General features: G+C 41.5%; 1 protein-coding gene across 4 annotated transcripts in view; it reads left to right on the forward strand.

The window, feature by feature from the left end:
• LOC146520778 (thyroid hormone receptor alpha) overlaps window positions 1-15,355 on the forward strand; it is a 127,756-nt gene that overhangs the window by 106,997 nt on the left and 5,404 nt on the right. For all 4 annotated transcript variants that reach the window (XM_085157393.1, XM_085157392.1, XM_085157396.1 and 1 more), the window contains 4 exons: window positions 2,655-2,802; window positions 4,728-4,933; window positions 8,299-8,445; window positions 11,165-11,423. In XM_085157393.1, the coding sequence (XP_085013519.1) occupies window positions 2,655-2,802; window positions 4,728-4,933; window positions 8,299-8,445; window positions 11,165-11,423 (760 nt within the window). The remainder of the gene's footprint in view (window positions 1-2,654; window positions 2,803-4,727; window positions 4,934-8,298; window positions 8,446-11,164; window positions 11,424-15,355) is intronic.

Below are 15,355 nucleotides of genomic sequence, written 5' to 3' on the forward strand. Positions count from 1 at the left end.
TAAGCTAATAACGCCAAGCTAATTGAAGCTGCGGAGGAAAATAGTACTAGACGAGGCAGCTACGATTACTCCTCCTGATTATGTTTCCTTTCACCTGCATGTGCCCCCACTCCCACCTCACTCTATACATAAAAATTGCATTTACTTCTTTAGGAAACACTGAGGATCAGTAAGAAAGAACCATTGTGAGCTCAATGTATTTTTGCAGCTAACTGAATTATTCTGCAGCTGAAAGCTACCATCAAAATTCATTCTCCAACCTCAGATGTTAGCATGTTCAGGCTGTCTCATTCTTTGTATTAATCCACCTCAGTAATATCTGACACCATTTCTTTCACGCGTACTGATGCAGAGCTGTCTTGTTGTGTAGATGAAGAGGAGCTCATTCTGTGCAGCTACAATATGCATGTAGTCAGAGAGCTGAATAGATGCTCCACAGTGGAGAGGAGCTTTTTCTCAGGATAGCATACAGCAGTTACAAAGCTCCCAAACGCCCCTGCAGTGTTGCTATAATTTGAGTATTATGCAACCTTTGAACCATGTTAGCTGCTAACAAGCATTCAATCAATTTCAGTAGCAATAGCCTCTTTGTTGCTTTCTGATCACGCCACAGTCCATCCGACACAATTTAGGTTGTTAACGATCCTCATGTGACTGAGCAGCATGACTGGTTTAAAAATATTCAGTTTTTTCTATTTAAAGGAAATCACTTTAGTCTTTATTTAGTCTGTTTGGTACCACAGCTGTTGTGCTCCCAGCATGAGTAAGAATGACGACTTTGTTTGGGACTGTTTGCAGCCCAAGATGAAAACACATTCGGTGTCCTAATATACACAGTAGGTGAGTTTGACTGAACATCTGTCACTACAGTTCACATCAGTGCCGTCAGACTGGTCTCAGTTCATAAAACCAGTTAAAGTTGAGTTTGATGTGACCAGTAACGCCATTGCCTCATAAGCTACACCCAGTTTTCTTCTAATGTGAACAAGTGGTTTTTGAAAATGCTCATATTTATAAATCCTTTCCACATGAGCAGCAATCTGACACGTGTTTAGAAAAATAAGTGCAGTTTCACATTCACTCGAAGCAGCCGGCTCTTTGATAGTAAGAAGGCTGTAAAACTGAGGAGTCATGCACAGGAAATTAACAGTTCCACCTTAAATACTCTAAATGTTTAAAAAAAATGAGTTTCTCAGCACAAAACAAGAGGAAAAAGTCCCATCCCCCTGTGCACTGCAATTTTACAAAGCACAGCCAAACAGTGGAGAAGATTCCATTCTGTGATCGGGCCTCATGTCTGACACGTCTGATAGCGTCTTTATTTGTCCCTTTTGATTTGTGGGCTACAGAAAAAACAGCCTTTTATGATGTTTAGCATCCAGCTGTTTAGCAGTTTGACATTCAGGGAAAAATCACTAAAGGAAGCATCAATCTCCTGTGTTAAATACAGTGATATGTGCCATACTGTACATTAGTGAGTTGGCAGCAGACTCCTTGATGGCTGGCACAGAGGTGAACTGATCTAAGGACTGGCAGCCTGACAGCAGCCCCTCAAACTGGCTGCAGTTACTCTCAATATAACACACTCGCAGGGGAAGCAACATTTACATTTAAATGTGTTTCCTCAGGCAGAAACACTTGTTTCGTATTCACTTAATTGCAGGAGTTAAATTATGGAACAGTCTAACAGAAGAAATAAAAGACAGTAAAAACATAAAACAGTTTAAAGTAAGATATAAAAACCTAATTTTAAATAAGTATAAGAATGAAGAAAACGGGGTTAACCCAGGACGGTAATGTTGCTGGTAATGGTGTTGTGGTTCTTTTTGGGGGTTTTTTTGTTATTGTTTTGGTTTGTTTGTTTTTCCATAACTTGTGTATCTGCAAATATACACCTTCTGTATTTTTCATATGAAAGAAACTATACTGTGGTGGAGCTTGCTAATTTATTGTTTTTGATTTATGTATGCTTTGTTTTGCTTTACTTTTGTTTCATATGTTGTTTGTTTAATTAAAAGGTAAGTAAAAAAAAATTAAATGAATGAGAGGTAAAATTTGAGGGGGTAGGGACAAATAAGTAAATACTTCTGCCTACTCCTTTCAAACAAATAATGGAATGATATTTTGTAATGATTGTGAAGGCTCATGTTTGAAATAAAAATGAACTGAACTGAACTTTCAAATAACAGAGTAACATTTCCTACCTCGCTCCACTTTTGGTTCAAACCAGGTCTTTGTAAACCACGTCTGCTGTGTTATTCCAATCAAACCGTCTCATGTAAAGCTTGCGAGAGATGCTCAGTCATCAGTTCATTACTTCAAGATTTTTGGCAAACAGGATCTTGGCTCACAGTCACCAACATGCCTTGTGATGTGACTCATTTAATGAACTTGTTTTATTGTAATCAGAACACAAGAACATTTAATTGCTGGATTTAATTTTCACAACAGTTCAATTCATTTTTATTTATACAGCCCCAATAACAGCAACAGTCACCTTAAGGCGCTTTATGCTGTAAGGTAGAAACTACAGTAATACATACAGAGAAAAACGCAACAATCATAATGACTCCCTATGAGCAAGCACTTTGGTGAAAGTGGGAAGGAAAAACTCCCTTTTAACAGGAAGACACCTGTTCCACTTTCCTTCTCAGGGTTTTTTCCGCCGGACCATCCAGAAGAACCTCCATCCGTCCTACTCCTGTAAATATGAAGGTTGCTGCATCATCGACAAGATCACGCGCAACCAGTGCCAGCTGTGCCGCTTTAAGAAATGCATCTCTGTGGGCATGGCCATGGACTGTGAGTGTTTTCTTTGTTTTTTAAGCTCGTCATAGTTTTTAGACAAGAGGTAACGATTTTTAGTTCACCGAGGTTCATTTATTTAAAAAGCAGCCTTCTTACACAGAGGCAGATTGAAGGTGCTGTTAAAGTAAAACAAGAAAAATTACAACTAGTAACTAGTAAAAATAAATATTTCACCTAGAAGTAAAAAAGTAAAATAGATTGTGTCTGGCAGTTACGGTGCTAGTCGATTGTTTTATCTGCCGTGTTGGACTTTTAGAGCCAGAAGTTACTCTGTTTAGAAGAGAAGGTGATTAGTTGTTAATCTGATAATGCCTGCAAGTGTGCTCAGCTACGGGCATTCATCAAATGTACAAGTGCTGATAGCTGCTAACCAGTGCTGAGTAACAAAGTGATAAAAATACTAGAATTTTACTCATCAGAATCAAAATGTTCGCTGTGTCACCCCACAGAGAGTCAAATTATTGTTCAGTTAATTCCATTAAAATGTCCCAAAAGACAGCAGGAGCACAAACAGGGTGAAGAGGTCCAGTTCAGAGGTTGAGTTAGCTCCCTGATTTGTGACACCTGTCAAATCCCTGCACTGTGCACTGTGTCATTTTTATGTAAAGTGAAGCTATGCAGTAGTTTTTGCTACTTTTGCGTTGGCTTTATCTTTTTCAGCCCACGTGAGCAGAGCACATTGTTACAGCAGCTGTGCCTGAAGCTGTGCTGGCATAATCTTCAAAGCATCTATAAAAATCCTTCACAAAACAAGCTAACGGAGCTTTGATTAGCACGAGCTAAGCTAGCTATCGGCACCTAGCGTTGTTCGCATACAACTACAACAATCAGTCATCCTTATCCACAAGCGCAGAGAGGGAAATATTCATCACAAACAAATCAGAACGATGGATCCACTCAAAGTAAGTGAGAGGCAAGAGCATCGCAGCGTGAAACCCGTGCATGCGTGGGTAGCCTGAGCCTTTTGTTCTCACATAAAAACTTTGTACTGGACTCTAATTTGGGATCAACAGTACACCCTTTCAAAATTTGCAAAAAAGTGTTACTGGGTGTTCACACATTTCTGCACAACGTTGCAGTCTAACTAGTTAGAGCGATGAATAATGGGGAACACTCACATGCTCATCAGCATCTTTGCAAGTGCATCTGCTTGTGTGGATCTAGGAAAGGGTTTGTTTTTCCCAGGATGTTTAAAAAAACCTCAAACACACATTCAGAATATTTGTAGCATATTTACTTCTTTATGTTTGTTTTAGTTTTTGCTTTAGCAGCAATAGTGCTTTAAATTTGTAAGCCATTTACTGCAGTGGATTAGCAGAGGAGGAGACTTCGGTCACGTCTGATAAACACACTCAGTGTCACCAGAGCTGCTTGCAAGCACGAGGATGGCAGTGTAAACAAAAGTAGGTGCTTTTATTAGCACTGAGTGCGTAACCAGGATATCATCTGTGCAACCTTGTATGCAAGCTGTTTGTGCCTTTATACAGCAGCCAGCGTGTATAGGATTTTACTACAAAGTGTTATGCAACAGAAGTAACATCTATTTGTGATCATTCTCCACTTCTGTTGTCATGTTTGGAACACGTTTGCTAAAACTGATTTAGCCCGTGTCCTTACAGGAAGGGATTGATTATTACTGACACTGAATGTGCACAGAGTCCTCATGTTGGAAGAGAGCTGCGATTACAGGCATCCAGGCGTAGTGCATAATTAGCCTATTAGCAAAGTCCTTTCAGTGTAAAACCTGCGATCAACAGCTACTGCATTGGAAAGGTTTCCAGCTCAGCTGTAGACAAACATCAGAGCTTCTCGGTCCAATAATGCATGTTCACTGTGCCTATTTGTGACTAAACTGTTAGGCTTTCCATAAAGACTCATCTATCCCATGTTGCTGTGTCCTTCCTGCCCCTGTCTGATAGTGGTGTTGGATGACTCAAAGCGCGTGGCCAAGCGCCGTCTGATCGAGGAGAATCGCGAGAAGAGGAAGAAAGAGGAAATGATGCGGATGCTACAGACGAGGCCAGAGCCAGACACCGCAGAGTGGGAGCTGATCAGGATGGTGACCGAAGCCCACCGGCACACCAACGCCCAGGGCTCCAGCTGGAAACAGAAGCGCAAATTCCTGGTAGGCTTTTAGTTGAGTGGACATCGCCTTTAGGCTGAGTACTGTTGCATGAACTGGAACAGAAATCTTTCACATGAAAGTCAATAGCAGTGTCGTGTTCAGTTCAGAGAACTGAACGCGACACTGCTGTAAAAGTGATGTAAAGATTTGCAGAGTTTTACATCACGCTGTTGGTCTGTGGCACACAGCCCGTGGAGGAACCCGAGGTGCCGTTTGCACCTTAATTGCCAACAATCGCTCTTTTGCGTCATGCAAAAATGTATTTATTACACACAGATCTATCCAATGTGACCGAGGAGGATCCTGTGCAGGACAAAAACTTCCAAACGGTCCAATGATGACTGCCTGCACACCCAACGGTGCTTTAGAGATAACAAATATGAAGATTATAGAAAGCAAAAATGTAAATTATACAGCAACAGAGGTGGAAAAAGTATAAAGCATCATCTTAGATTATGAAAACCATTACATAACACAGATCTGGGCATTTGAATCGGGCTGCTGTTTGGTCCTCGCAACAGCTCCTTCCTTCTTTCATGTAGCTCGTTATTCCAGAATTCAACAGCGCCTTGAAAGTCCGTTCCACTTCAGATATCAAACATCAACATGAAAGAAGGCGACTTCTTTTCATTTCAAAAGACGCCGTTTTGAGAGCTCTCCTTTTCATCGCGGCCAGCTCGCTCTGTGGCGTCCCATGTGATCAGTGTAACGTGCAGGCGCACGTGCTTTAAACCTCCCAAGGTTACCTTGACGCAAAGGTCAGATGTTTGTTACCAGGCAACAGTTCCATGAAGGTAAAGACGGCTTTGACGTTTTGAACAGTCTGCAGGCCGAGGTTACCGTTCGATTCAGCTCACTTTCATTTATGTAGCGCTGCCTCAGGGCGCTTTATGTTGGAAGGTAAAGACAACATGATACATGAGGAGGAGGACACGAATCACAGCTCACGCTTTGGATCGCCAGCAACTGGAAATAATTTCTTAGGCATTGTGCTGATATTACAAAAGAGCGAACATTCATGTGCTTAAACTAAAACAACCACTGTGATTTGATTTGCATCTTGCACACACCGCTGAACAGTTGGCATCAAAGAGCAGAAACATGCAGTTTTAAATATTTGTTTCCGTTTTGTAACATCATAACGTAACATCGTATATGCTGCATTTGCATTTATATTACATCGTGTTCTTCTAAAGCTGTAATCTCCTAAACCGACTCCATTTTTCCTTGAGCTTCTTTGATACGCCTCCTCTGCGTTACAGGCCTTCGATGGGGTCTGTTTTTAAACTGTTTTTTTAACAGAAAAGCAGAGACGGGAGACATCAGTTGCGTTCGGTCTGCAGGCTCTTCCTCGTCTGATTTATTAACAGAATTTAACGTCCTTTTCTTTTCATTTAGACGCACACATTTCTCTTTTAACAACACAAACACATTCAATTCGGTCCACAGCTCAAACCCTTTTGGTTACCTTGCTTTCACGCAAAAATAAACTTACAAAATAATCATTGTATACGAGTGTCCTTCACAGTAAATCTGTAACCAATTCTACTGCTGTTCAGCATCAAAACCATTTCTGTGCAGCTCCATTAACCCTTTAAAACCGGTCGGAGCAGCACGCTCCGTTTTGCGTAACTATTTTTAAATCCCGGTAGCTCTGCAACCACGTGAGCTAGCGCAATAATTTTTTTTGCATATGAAACCGGAGGAGTTGTACTTACATCTTATGCCATCAGCTTGTCCTCGGTCACAGTTTCCTTCCACATATAGCTTTGCAAAAACTGCATAAAAAGCACTTGCAGCAACAAAAACATAATATTCCAGAAACACGCTTTGCCGATCCGATCAGCTGTTTGTAACACTTCCTACGTCCATCAGCGTGAACTATCGCATGTCCGCCATGACCTGCCCGAAACCGGAAGTGACGTCATTTTGAGGAAATGTAGTTTTTTACCATCAGGGCCTCATGAGCCTATACTGGTGTTTTTAAAAGTTATCTTTGACTTTATGACTTTCTGTGTGGTTTCTGGGATGCTTAGGACTCATATTGCACTGCTGGAAATAGTTTATTTTGATGCACATGCTGCTTTTTTGCAAATTTGCATCATAATATTTATTTTCGTTTTTCCTGCAGTATATAAAAATTGGTGTATTTCAAAAATAAAACTATGAAGACACTCAAAATAAATTTCCTGTGGTGGGAAACTATTTTGTGCAACTTTTTTGTATTTACAGTTTTGAGGGATAAGCCTCTTAAATTTCTCTAACTAGAAATATATGTTAAAAAAACAAAAACGATTTTCAATTTTTTTGTAGTTTATTGCACTTTTTTGCAATTTATGTAATTACTATGCACTTAATGCAGACATATTATTAAAATTTAGGCTGTAATGGTTGTATTGATGTATAGCAACTTGAAATGCTCCCAAAAATGGCTCCACAGCATGTAAACATATAATATAAGCTCTGGCGGACTTGGTTCTATGGTAGGTCTTAAAGGGTTAACACTGCAATTAACCTGCTTATGTCGCCATTATACTTTCTTTATACTTTAACAGATTAAACAATATATTACATTTTTAACCAATAAAATAAATAAATAAAAGAGTGAATGTGAGTGCAAATGGTTGTCTGTCTCTGTGTGTTGGCCCTGCGACAGACTGGCGACCTATCCAGGGTGTACCCCGCCTCTCGCCCTATGACAGCTGGGATAGGCTCCAGCGCCCCCCGCGACCCTGAAAAGGATAAGCGGAAGCGAATGGATGGATGGATGGAACCAATAAACAAAAATATTCTACCATTGCTCACAAACAGTTTACAATCATCCACAAACAGTATACATCAGACTATTTACATTTCACACATAAGAACTGGGTAGGTCCTAATCAACTGTAACTTCCAATAATGTCAGGATAAAAGAAGCGTCTTAAGAGCTGCATTTGTCACAAAATAAAACAGGTAAGAAGACCAGCTGCCTATTTAGGCTACAAGTGGAATGGCGGTTTCCATTACAAATGGCGGTATAGTTAGCTTTCTCTCAATCGGTGAAAACACACTCTCACACAACATTCGCGGTCTTTAAACTAAGACAGAAAAAGGTTTCTTGCCTTTATATGTACATTTCAGTGAGCAAACTTGAACTACTGACCTGTTTTTTTTAAGAGAAAAGCAGAGACAGGAGACATCAGTTGCGTTCGGTCTGCAGGCTCTTCCTCGTCTGAGGCAGAGAAGCGTTGCAACGGCCTATCGCACTCACCACTATCTCCCCCTTGTGGCAATACCACGCAATTACATTGTCAGGCGTTAAGCGTCTCATTCAGCAGATATTTCTTGTGATATTTAATAGTTGAACAATGTCTCCTTTCTAGCCCGATGATATTGGCCAGGGTCCTATGGTGCCCACTTCAGACGGAGATAAGGTGGATCTGGAAGTCTTCAGCGAGTTCACCAAGATAATGACCCCTGCCATCACTCGCGTCGTCGACTTTGCCAAGAAACTGCCCATGTTTTCAGAGGTATGTGGTATGCGTGGGGCTTTACATCACTCTTTGTTTGGTATTTATCTTCAGGCTTTGATTCTGCTTGCACATCACATCAGTTTCCCAACTTTCCGATCACTCACGCCTTTTATTCAGTGATAACTTCACAGGTCAGGATCCTCTGCCTTGGATGCTGTGTGTGTGCTCCAGACAGACTCGGACTTTTCCTCACATCCCGCTTACACAGGACTAGATTTATAGTACAATAAAACAAATCTGCTTTTTATGTGGATTTCTTTAATATGAAACATTAGCTGTAAGATGGATTTCGTCTGCTATCAGTTTGCAGTTGAACAGGATTAAGTTAGCATGCAATCTGTTCGTGATGACAGAGTTGGGATAATCGCAAAACTGTTGCTGTTTATATACACAAAATTTCACATTAATGGCGTACATTCCAGTCCAGACGGAACCTCATCAAAGAGAAAAATCAGATATTTCTCTTTAAATTGTGACATATTTGCTGCAAGACTGCAATTTAACAATAAATCACATCGACTCTTATCAGTATTGCTTTTATGTAGGAATATAAGCAGAATACAACCAGCTGAGTCAAATCTCTTATTGAAAAGAGATGCAGACGAGTTGCAGTCATCAGCACAGCCTGCCTCCGATTGACTGCAACGTGTTTGTGTTTGTTTGCCGACAGGTCGCTTCCCACCAAATCATTTTACCGTGAAGGTCATGTTCTCGTGCAGCTCTGGACTGCTTCCACTTCTGCTGCTATTTCTAGATCACTGCCTGGAAGTCCCGTTCTGTCCCTCGCAGTTGTGCCTTTGCATTATATGCTGGATCTCCTCCAGTGTGTCACAATGGCAACCCTTCAACTTAACTTTCCTTCAGCTGACCCAGTGTGTTGCCTTCTGGCTTGGATAACATGAACTTATGGGTGACCCCAGCTGTCATCGACAGAAATTACTCTTAACATGAAAGTCGGGTAACAAGATGAGTTAGCAGCACAGATTAAAGAACCTCAGTAAATAATGTGCAACATTTAATTGAAGAGGCTTCTAAAAATCTGCAATAGTGTTCTTTAAGTTTATGCTGCATTCAGTAAGAGACAAGTTTTAAGAGAAACATCAGCAGCAGTCGGATTTCTTACTCTGTGCCCCAGGAAAGGTTTCCAAACCCCCGTTTCAGTCTTTTATATCTTTTCCCAAAATGTCAGCTCACACAGTACCTAAATATAGCCCGTCGACTTCAAAGACAAGAACAATTCAATCCAGTGGCTTTAAAAATGCGTCGCTCTCTCGAGCTTCCACTTTTACTGAAATGAACACTATGAGTTTCTTTATTGTCATTTCTTTAAATTCTGATTTCCACTTTGAATTTAGGCTATAAATGATTTAACATTGTTATCTAAACGACACGTGTGCACACTCTGCTTTCACTGTAATGTTTAAAGGCAGACTGTGAGCGTAAACACTAACAAGCTCGTTAACCTAAGCTGGGTCTTTTGATTGGGAACTCCCTCCATCTGAAGCTTTTGTCCTGCTGCTTGTCAGCTGGGATTACACCGACTAATCCACCCCACACCCCCACCGCTGTCTCCCTCTCTCTCTGTATTAAGTGGTGACTCACCACTCACTGATATTGCTTTGCTCTCTGTGCAAACGATCTGTGAGCAAGTGCCATCGCATGCTTCCCACCTAACTGAGTGCACTCATCATGTATATTGTAGGGGCTTCCTGGTTACATAAAGCCTGGCAAAGGACTTGTTGTGAATATAATATTATAACCCTTCCCCTCTTATGATGGGGTGGAGGAAAAGCAGTCCTAATCCATTTCACTGTGTGATTCTGTTTGTTATTGCGAAAGAGTCGGGACACTGTGTCAATGTAAATAAAAAAAGATCATTGCAGTTGGTGTAACTTTATTTTTGTAACAAATTGCTTAATGTTGCTAGCTTTTAGTTACTATTCTATCATCAATGTGTCACTAGTTTAGAAAACAAACACAACTGTTGACTTCCAGGCCAGACTTTTCTGATTGAAGTTCAGCATTGTCTCATACGGAGCCCCGCAGGGGACATGGGAGAAAAAAAAAAATTAAGACGGACTTTTGCGAGATCTCGCAAAACAAACTCGGGATCTCGCAAAAGTTTTGCAAGATCTCGCAAAACAAACTCGGGATCTTGCAAAAGTTTTGCGAGATCTCGCAAAACAAACTCGGGATCTCGCAAAACTTTTGCGAGATCTCGCAAAACAAACTCGGGATCTCGCAAAACTTTTGCGAGATCTCGCAAAACAAACTCGGGATCTCGCAAAACTTTTGCGAGATCTCGCAAAACAAACTCGGGATCTCGCAAAACTTTTGCGAGATCTCGCAAACGTTTTAGCCGCATTCTTCGGATGCTGGCTCGAAGCCGACCGGGAGGTCGAGGCACGATGTGCCGGGAAAGCGGTGTTCCTCCCGGCTGTAGTAGGTCTCGACCTCCCGTTAGCGTCGAGCTAAAACTTCGAGCTAAAACTGCGGCTAAAATCTTGCAAAACTTTTCTCGCAAAACTTTTGCGAGATCTCGCAAAACTTTTGCGAAATCCCGAGTTTGTTTTGCGAGATCCCGAGTTTGTTTTGCGAGATCCCGAGTTAGTTTTGCGAGATCTCGCAAAAGTCCATCTTAATTTTTTTTTTCTCCCATGTCCCCTGCGGGGCTCCGTGGTCTCATTTCCTGACGAGCTCAAATCTTGTTTCCCAGCTGCCTTGTGAGGACCAGATCATCCTGCTGAAAGGCTGCTGCATGGAGATCATGTCACTGCGTGCCGCTGTGCGCTACGATCCCGACAGCGAGACTCTTACTCTAAACGGCGAGATGGCCGTGAAACGCGAGCAGCTGAAGAACGGCGGGCTGGGCGTGGTGTCGGACGCCATCTTTGATCTGGGCAAGAGTCTAGCACAGTTTAATCTGGATGACTCGGAGGTGGCGCTGATGCAGGCGGTGCTGCTCATGAGCTCAGGTGAAAAACGAATATTGTTACCATCGTCTAAAAACTGTTTGAGAGAGAAGATGTGATGTTTGTCATTCAACACGGGTTTCGTTAGATTTCAGGTTGTATTCCCACCACAATCGTGACACTGAAAATAAATTCAGATATGAACCAGCAAGTGAGGATTTTTTATCTTTTGTGGTCTTATGAAAGAACACAAAAATAATTTTTCCCTGAAACATGTTTCAAAACAAAACAACAATGATTTTTTTCACATTAATGCAACACTATGTTGGAAACTAAGTCACTGTTGCTACATCACACAATGAAATTGCTCCACTCACTGAGTACAAATCAGCCAATAATAGCAGGATTGATTTGTCTTCTATCAAGTCTTTTTTTTTAATTTTATAGTTTGGTAGGTTTAAAAAAACATTAATAACATTACTTGATGTTAAATCTCAGGTGTGGTGGTTCTGACCGTCTACGAAGTCAACCTCAAGATGTTTCAATCTGATTATAGTTGCTGTATGCTTCTGCATGCCACTTTGCAACCCCACTCCACCTGGCTCTTTTGTATTGCTTGTGCAGTTTTAGTGTAAATTATTCAGTGCTTCAAATGTTCCACATTTTATCTTTTTTACAGATTAATTTAGCAAATTATTAAAAACAAAAGGCTAAAATATGTACATAAGTATTCACAGCCTTTGTTCAGTACTTTGTTTAAGCACATTTTGGGGCATTTTCTTCCATTCTCTTTTGCAGAGCGTCTCTAACTCCATCAGATTAAATGGGGAGCATCACTGCACAGCTATTTTCAGATCTTCAGTCAGCTTCAAGTCTGTACTCTGACTGGGCCACTCAAGGACATTCACATAGTAGTCCCAAAGCTATGTTATCTAAGCTATGTGCTCAGGGTCATTGTCCTGTTGAAAGTCTGAGGTTCAGAGACTCAGAAGCAGGTTATCATCGAGGATTTCTCTGTACGTTGCTGCATTTATCTTTTTCCACCTGCTGCCAAAAGCATCCCAACAGCATGATGCTTCCACCACCATGCTTCACTATGGGGATGCTATTGGTGATGAGCGGCGCCGGGTTTCCTCGAACACAATGCTTGGCATTCAGGCCAAACAGTTCAATCTTTATTTCATTAGACGAGCGCATTTTCTCGTTGTCTCGGAGGTGTCTTTTGTCAACCTCCAGGCGGGCTGTCATGTGCCTTTCACTGAGGAGTGGCTTCCATCTGGCCACTCTACCAAACAGGCCTTATTGATGGATGCTGCAGAAATGGTTGGCCTTCTGAAAGGTCCTCCTCTCTCCACAGAGCAATCCTGGAGCTCTGTGGTCACGCTGAACGACCATTGGGTTCTCGGTCATCTCTAAGGCCCTTCTACCCTGATCGCTCAGATTGGCCGGATGGCCAGCTCTAGGGAGAGTCCTGGTGGTTCCAAACTTCCTCTATTTATGGATGACGAGGCCACTTTGCTCATTGGGACTTTCAGTGCTTCTGAAATTTTTCTGTACCCTTCCCTAAATCTGTGCCTCAATACGATCTTGTCTCAGATAATTCCTTGGACTTCATGGCTTGGTTTGTGATCTTTTCCGATCATGTTTAATCAACTGACTTTACCACAGGTGGACTCCAATCAAGTTGTAGAAACATCTAACAGACGATCAGGGAAAACAGGGTGTAAATAACAAAATGTGGAACAAGTAACAGGAATACTTACTTTCTGCATGTTCTGTAAATAATGCAGTTGACTGCCTGTTATGTTCTGTGGTGGGTCTTGCTGCTGCTTCTCCTTTAGTCTCTCTATATAATTACATAGAAGGGCAGAGTGCCCTCCTGACAGAAATCACATTTTCAATTGTTTTCAGTCATTAAACGGAAGATAGCTGGAAAGAATAGTAGACTTCTGTTCTTCTAGTCTGTAAGGAGCTTTCTGACAACCTTCTTTTGTGTCCCAGAACGATGCCAATTAGGCAACTTTGCAGTTTCCAGTGCGTTCATGGTCAGTCCTTACACTGGTGCAGGTGGAGCTTGCTCATTGCCATTTAAAGATATTTGTAAGGACGTTATTTGCTTCCAATTTTTCAATCATTTGTAGTGGAAAAAACGCCCACCATGGGACTGGCCCTGTAGTTTAATTCTGCTCTAATGCTAAAAGTCTACCACAGTTTAACAGCCTTTAACCACAGACATAAAGCTGATCACACCGGCTTTATTTGCACACTGATGGAAGAAGGAAAAACACATCAACTAAATTCCCACACTCCCTAAACAACCTGAATGGGAATAATCTTGTCTAATCTGCTTTTAATCCTATCACCACACAGCCCTAATTCCTAGACAGTCACTGTCTCTGAAGCTGGGCCACAAAGCCCCACTCGGGCTGGATTTCTTCAAAGTGTGAAGTAAAAGACACCCAGAGGCAACCTTAACATTAATTATGTTAGATGCTTATTCACAAAACCATCTGCTATAAAATAAAATGCAATAATAGTTTCTCATAAATCTCTTTAATTCTCTGTTTTATAGTTGAAATGATGTAACTAGTGTGCAGTGATACACTCAGAGGATGGACAGAATAATATCTGAACAACACTACAAGGGAGGGACAGACAGTATCGGCATGATTGATAGTTGGAAAGCAAAGCACTGTGCAGCACTGCAGATCAGAAGAGCAGATCCTGCAGGTCATTCAAGGTCCTGGAATCCCTCCAAGACCTAGGATGACCTAAGGCAGCTTATTTATGGACGTGCTGCTGCTGGAATTCTGTCAGGTTGTGTTTGTTTCTGAGTACATTTGAGATATTTTTAGGGGTAAAGATACTGAACACAGCAGCTTTTTCCAAATTGTGAATATTGGGCTTTTTTTCCTTGTAGCTGATGGCTGCGAATTCTCTGGTTGCAAACACGCAGTTCCAGTGTTTTACTGCCACACTTTTGCAACTTTCAGTTAGGTTTGTCGACTATCAAAATCGTTGACGACTACTTTAATAGTCGACGCGTCGTTTGAAGCTTTGCAAGATCCTGAAAGACGCAGGAATAAGTAGTAGGATTTAAGAGCTTAATAACGGACTGAAACAGAAGATGGCAGGAATGCATGTCCGGTGTCTGGTATTGTAGCTGTGCCCAAATTTAGGGGCCGCATCCTTCGGAGGCCGTATTTGTAGGCCGATTACGTCACAGGGGTATGGCGAAGGATGTCCAAATTCAAAGACTCCTCCAAATGTGGCCGACAAATGTGTCCTCCTTATCCCCAGAATGGAAGGATTGGTTGGGTGTATTCTTCATGGCCCAACCTATCCCAGAATTCATAGCGCGGCCCAGCCAGTTCCAGCTGGCAACAATGGTAGCAGCTATTTATTTTAATATTACTCTGATTAGTCTTTCTGGGTCACAAAATAAACTTTTAAGATATTTTCAGGCGAGAATGTAGCTGTGTAAACTTCAAATATCTGCTCAGTTTATCAAGACACCACATATTTGCAAAAGTGTTCCAACATTTTCGGAAACGTTTGTTACCCACCAGCTCGATAGCTGACCGGGGTCACTAGAGCCGAGAACAGCAAACTCCCTGCACATCATTTCAGACTTAATGTTATTGTTTGGCGTTTTTCAGTGTTTTATTTGTTCCTGAGTAAATCGGTTTGGCTGTGATTAAAGTTATAGTTTTTACACAGCTGAATAAACATCAAGCAGAAAACTGATTAAACAGAATTTGGTAGAGAATTTACTCCAGTGTCCTGTTATATTTTAGATAGAAAGGAGCCGACGGCTGAGTTTATTGAACTCCACCGAGACAATCTGCAAACATTAAAAGTTTAATAAACTATCATCTCTATCATCTGGGGCGATCGTGGCTCAAGAGTTGGGAGTTCGCCTTGTAATGGGAAGGTTGCCGGTTCGAGCCCCGGCTTGGACAGTCTCGGTTGTTGCGTCCTTGGGCAAGACACTT

Source organism: Neolamprologus multifasciatus, chromosome 4 (genome assembly GCF_963576455.1).
Source record: "Neolamprologus multifasciatus chromosome 4, fNeoMul1.2, whole genome shotgun sequence".
NCBI classification, from domain to species: Eukaryota; Metazoa; Chordata; class Actinopteri; order Cichliformes; family Cichlidae; genus Neolamprologus; species Neolamprologus multifasciatus.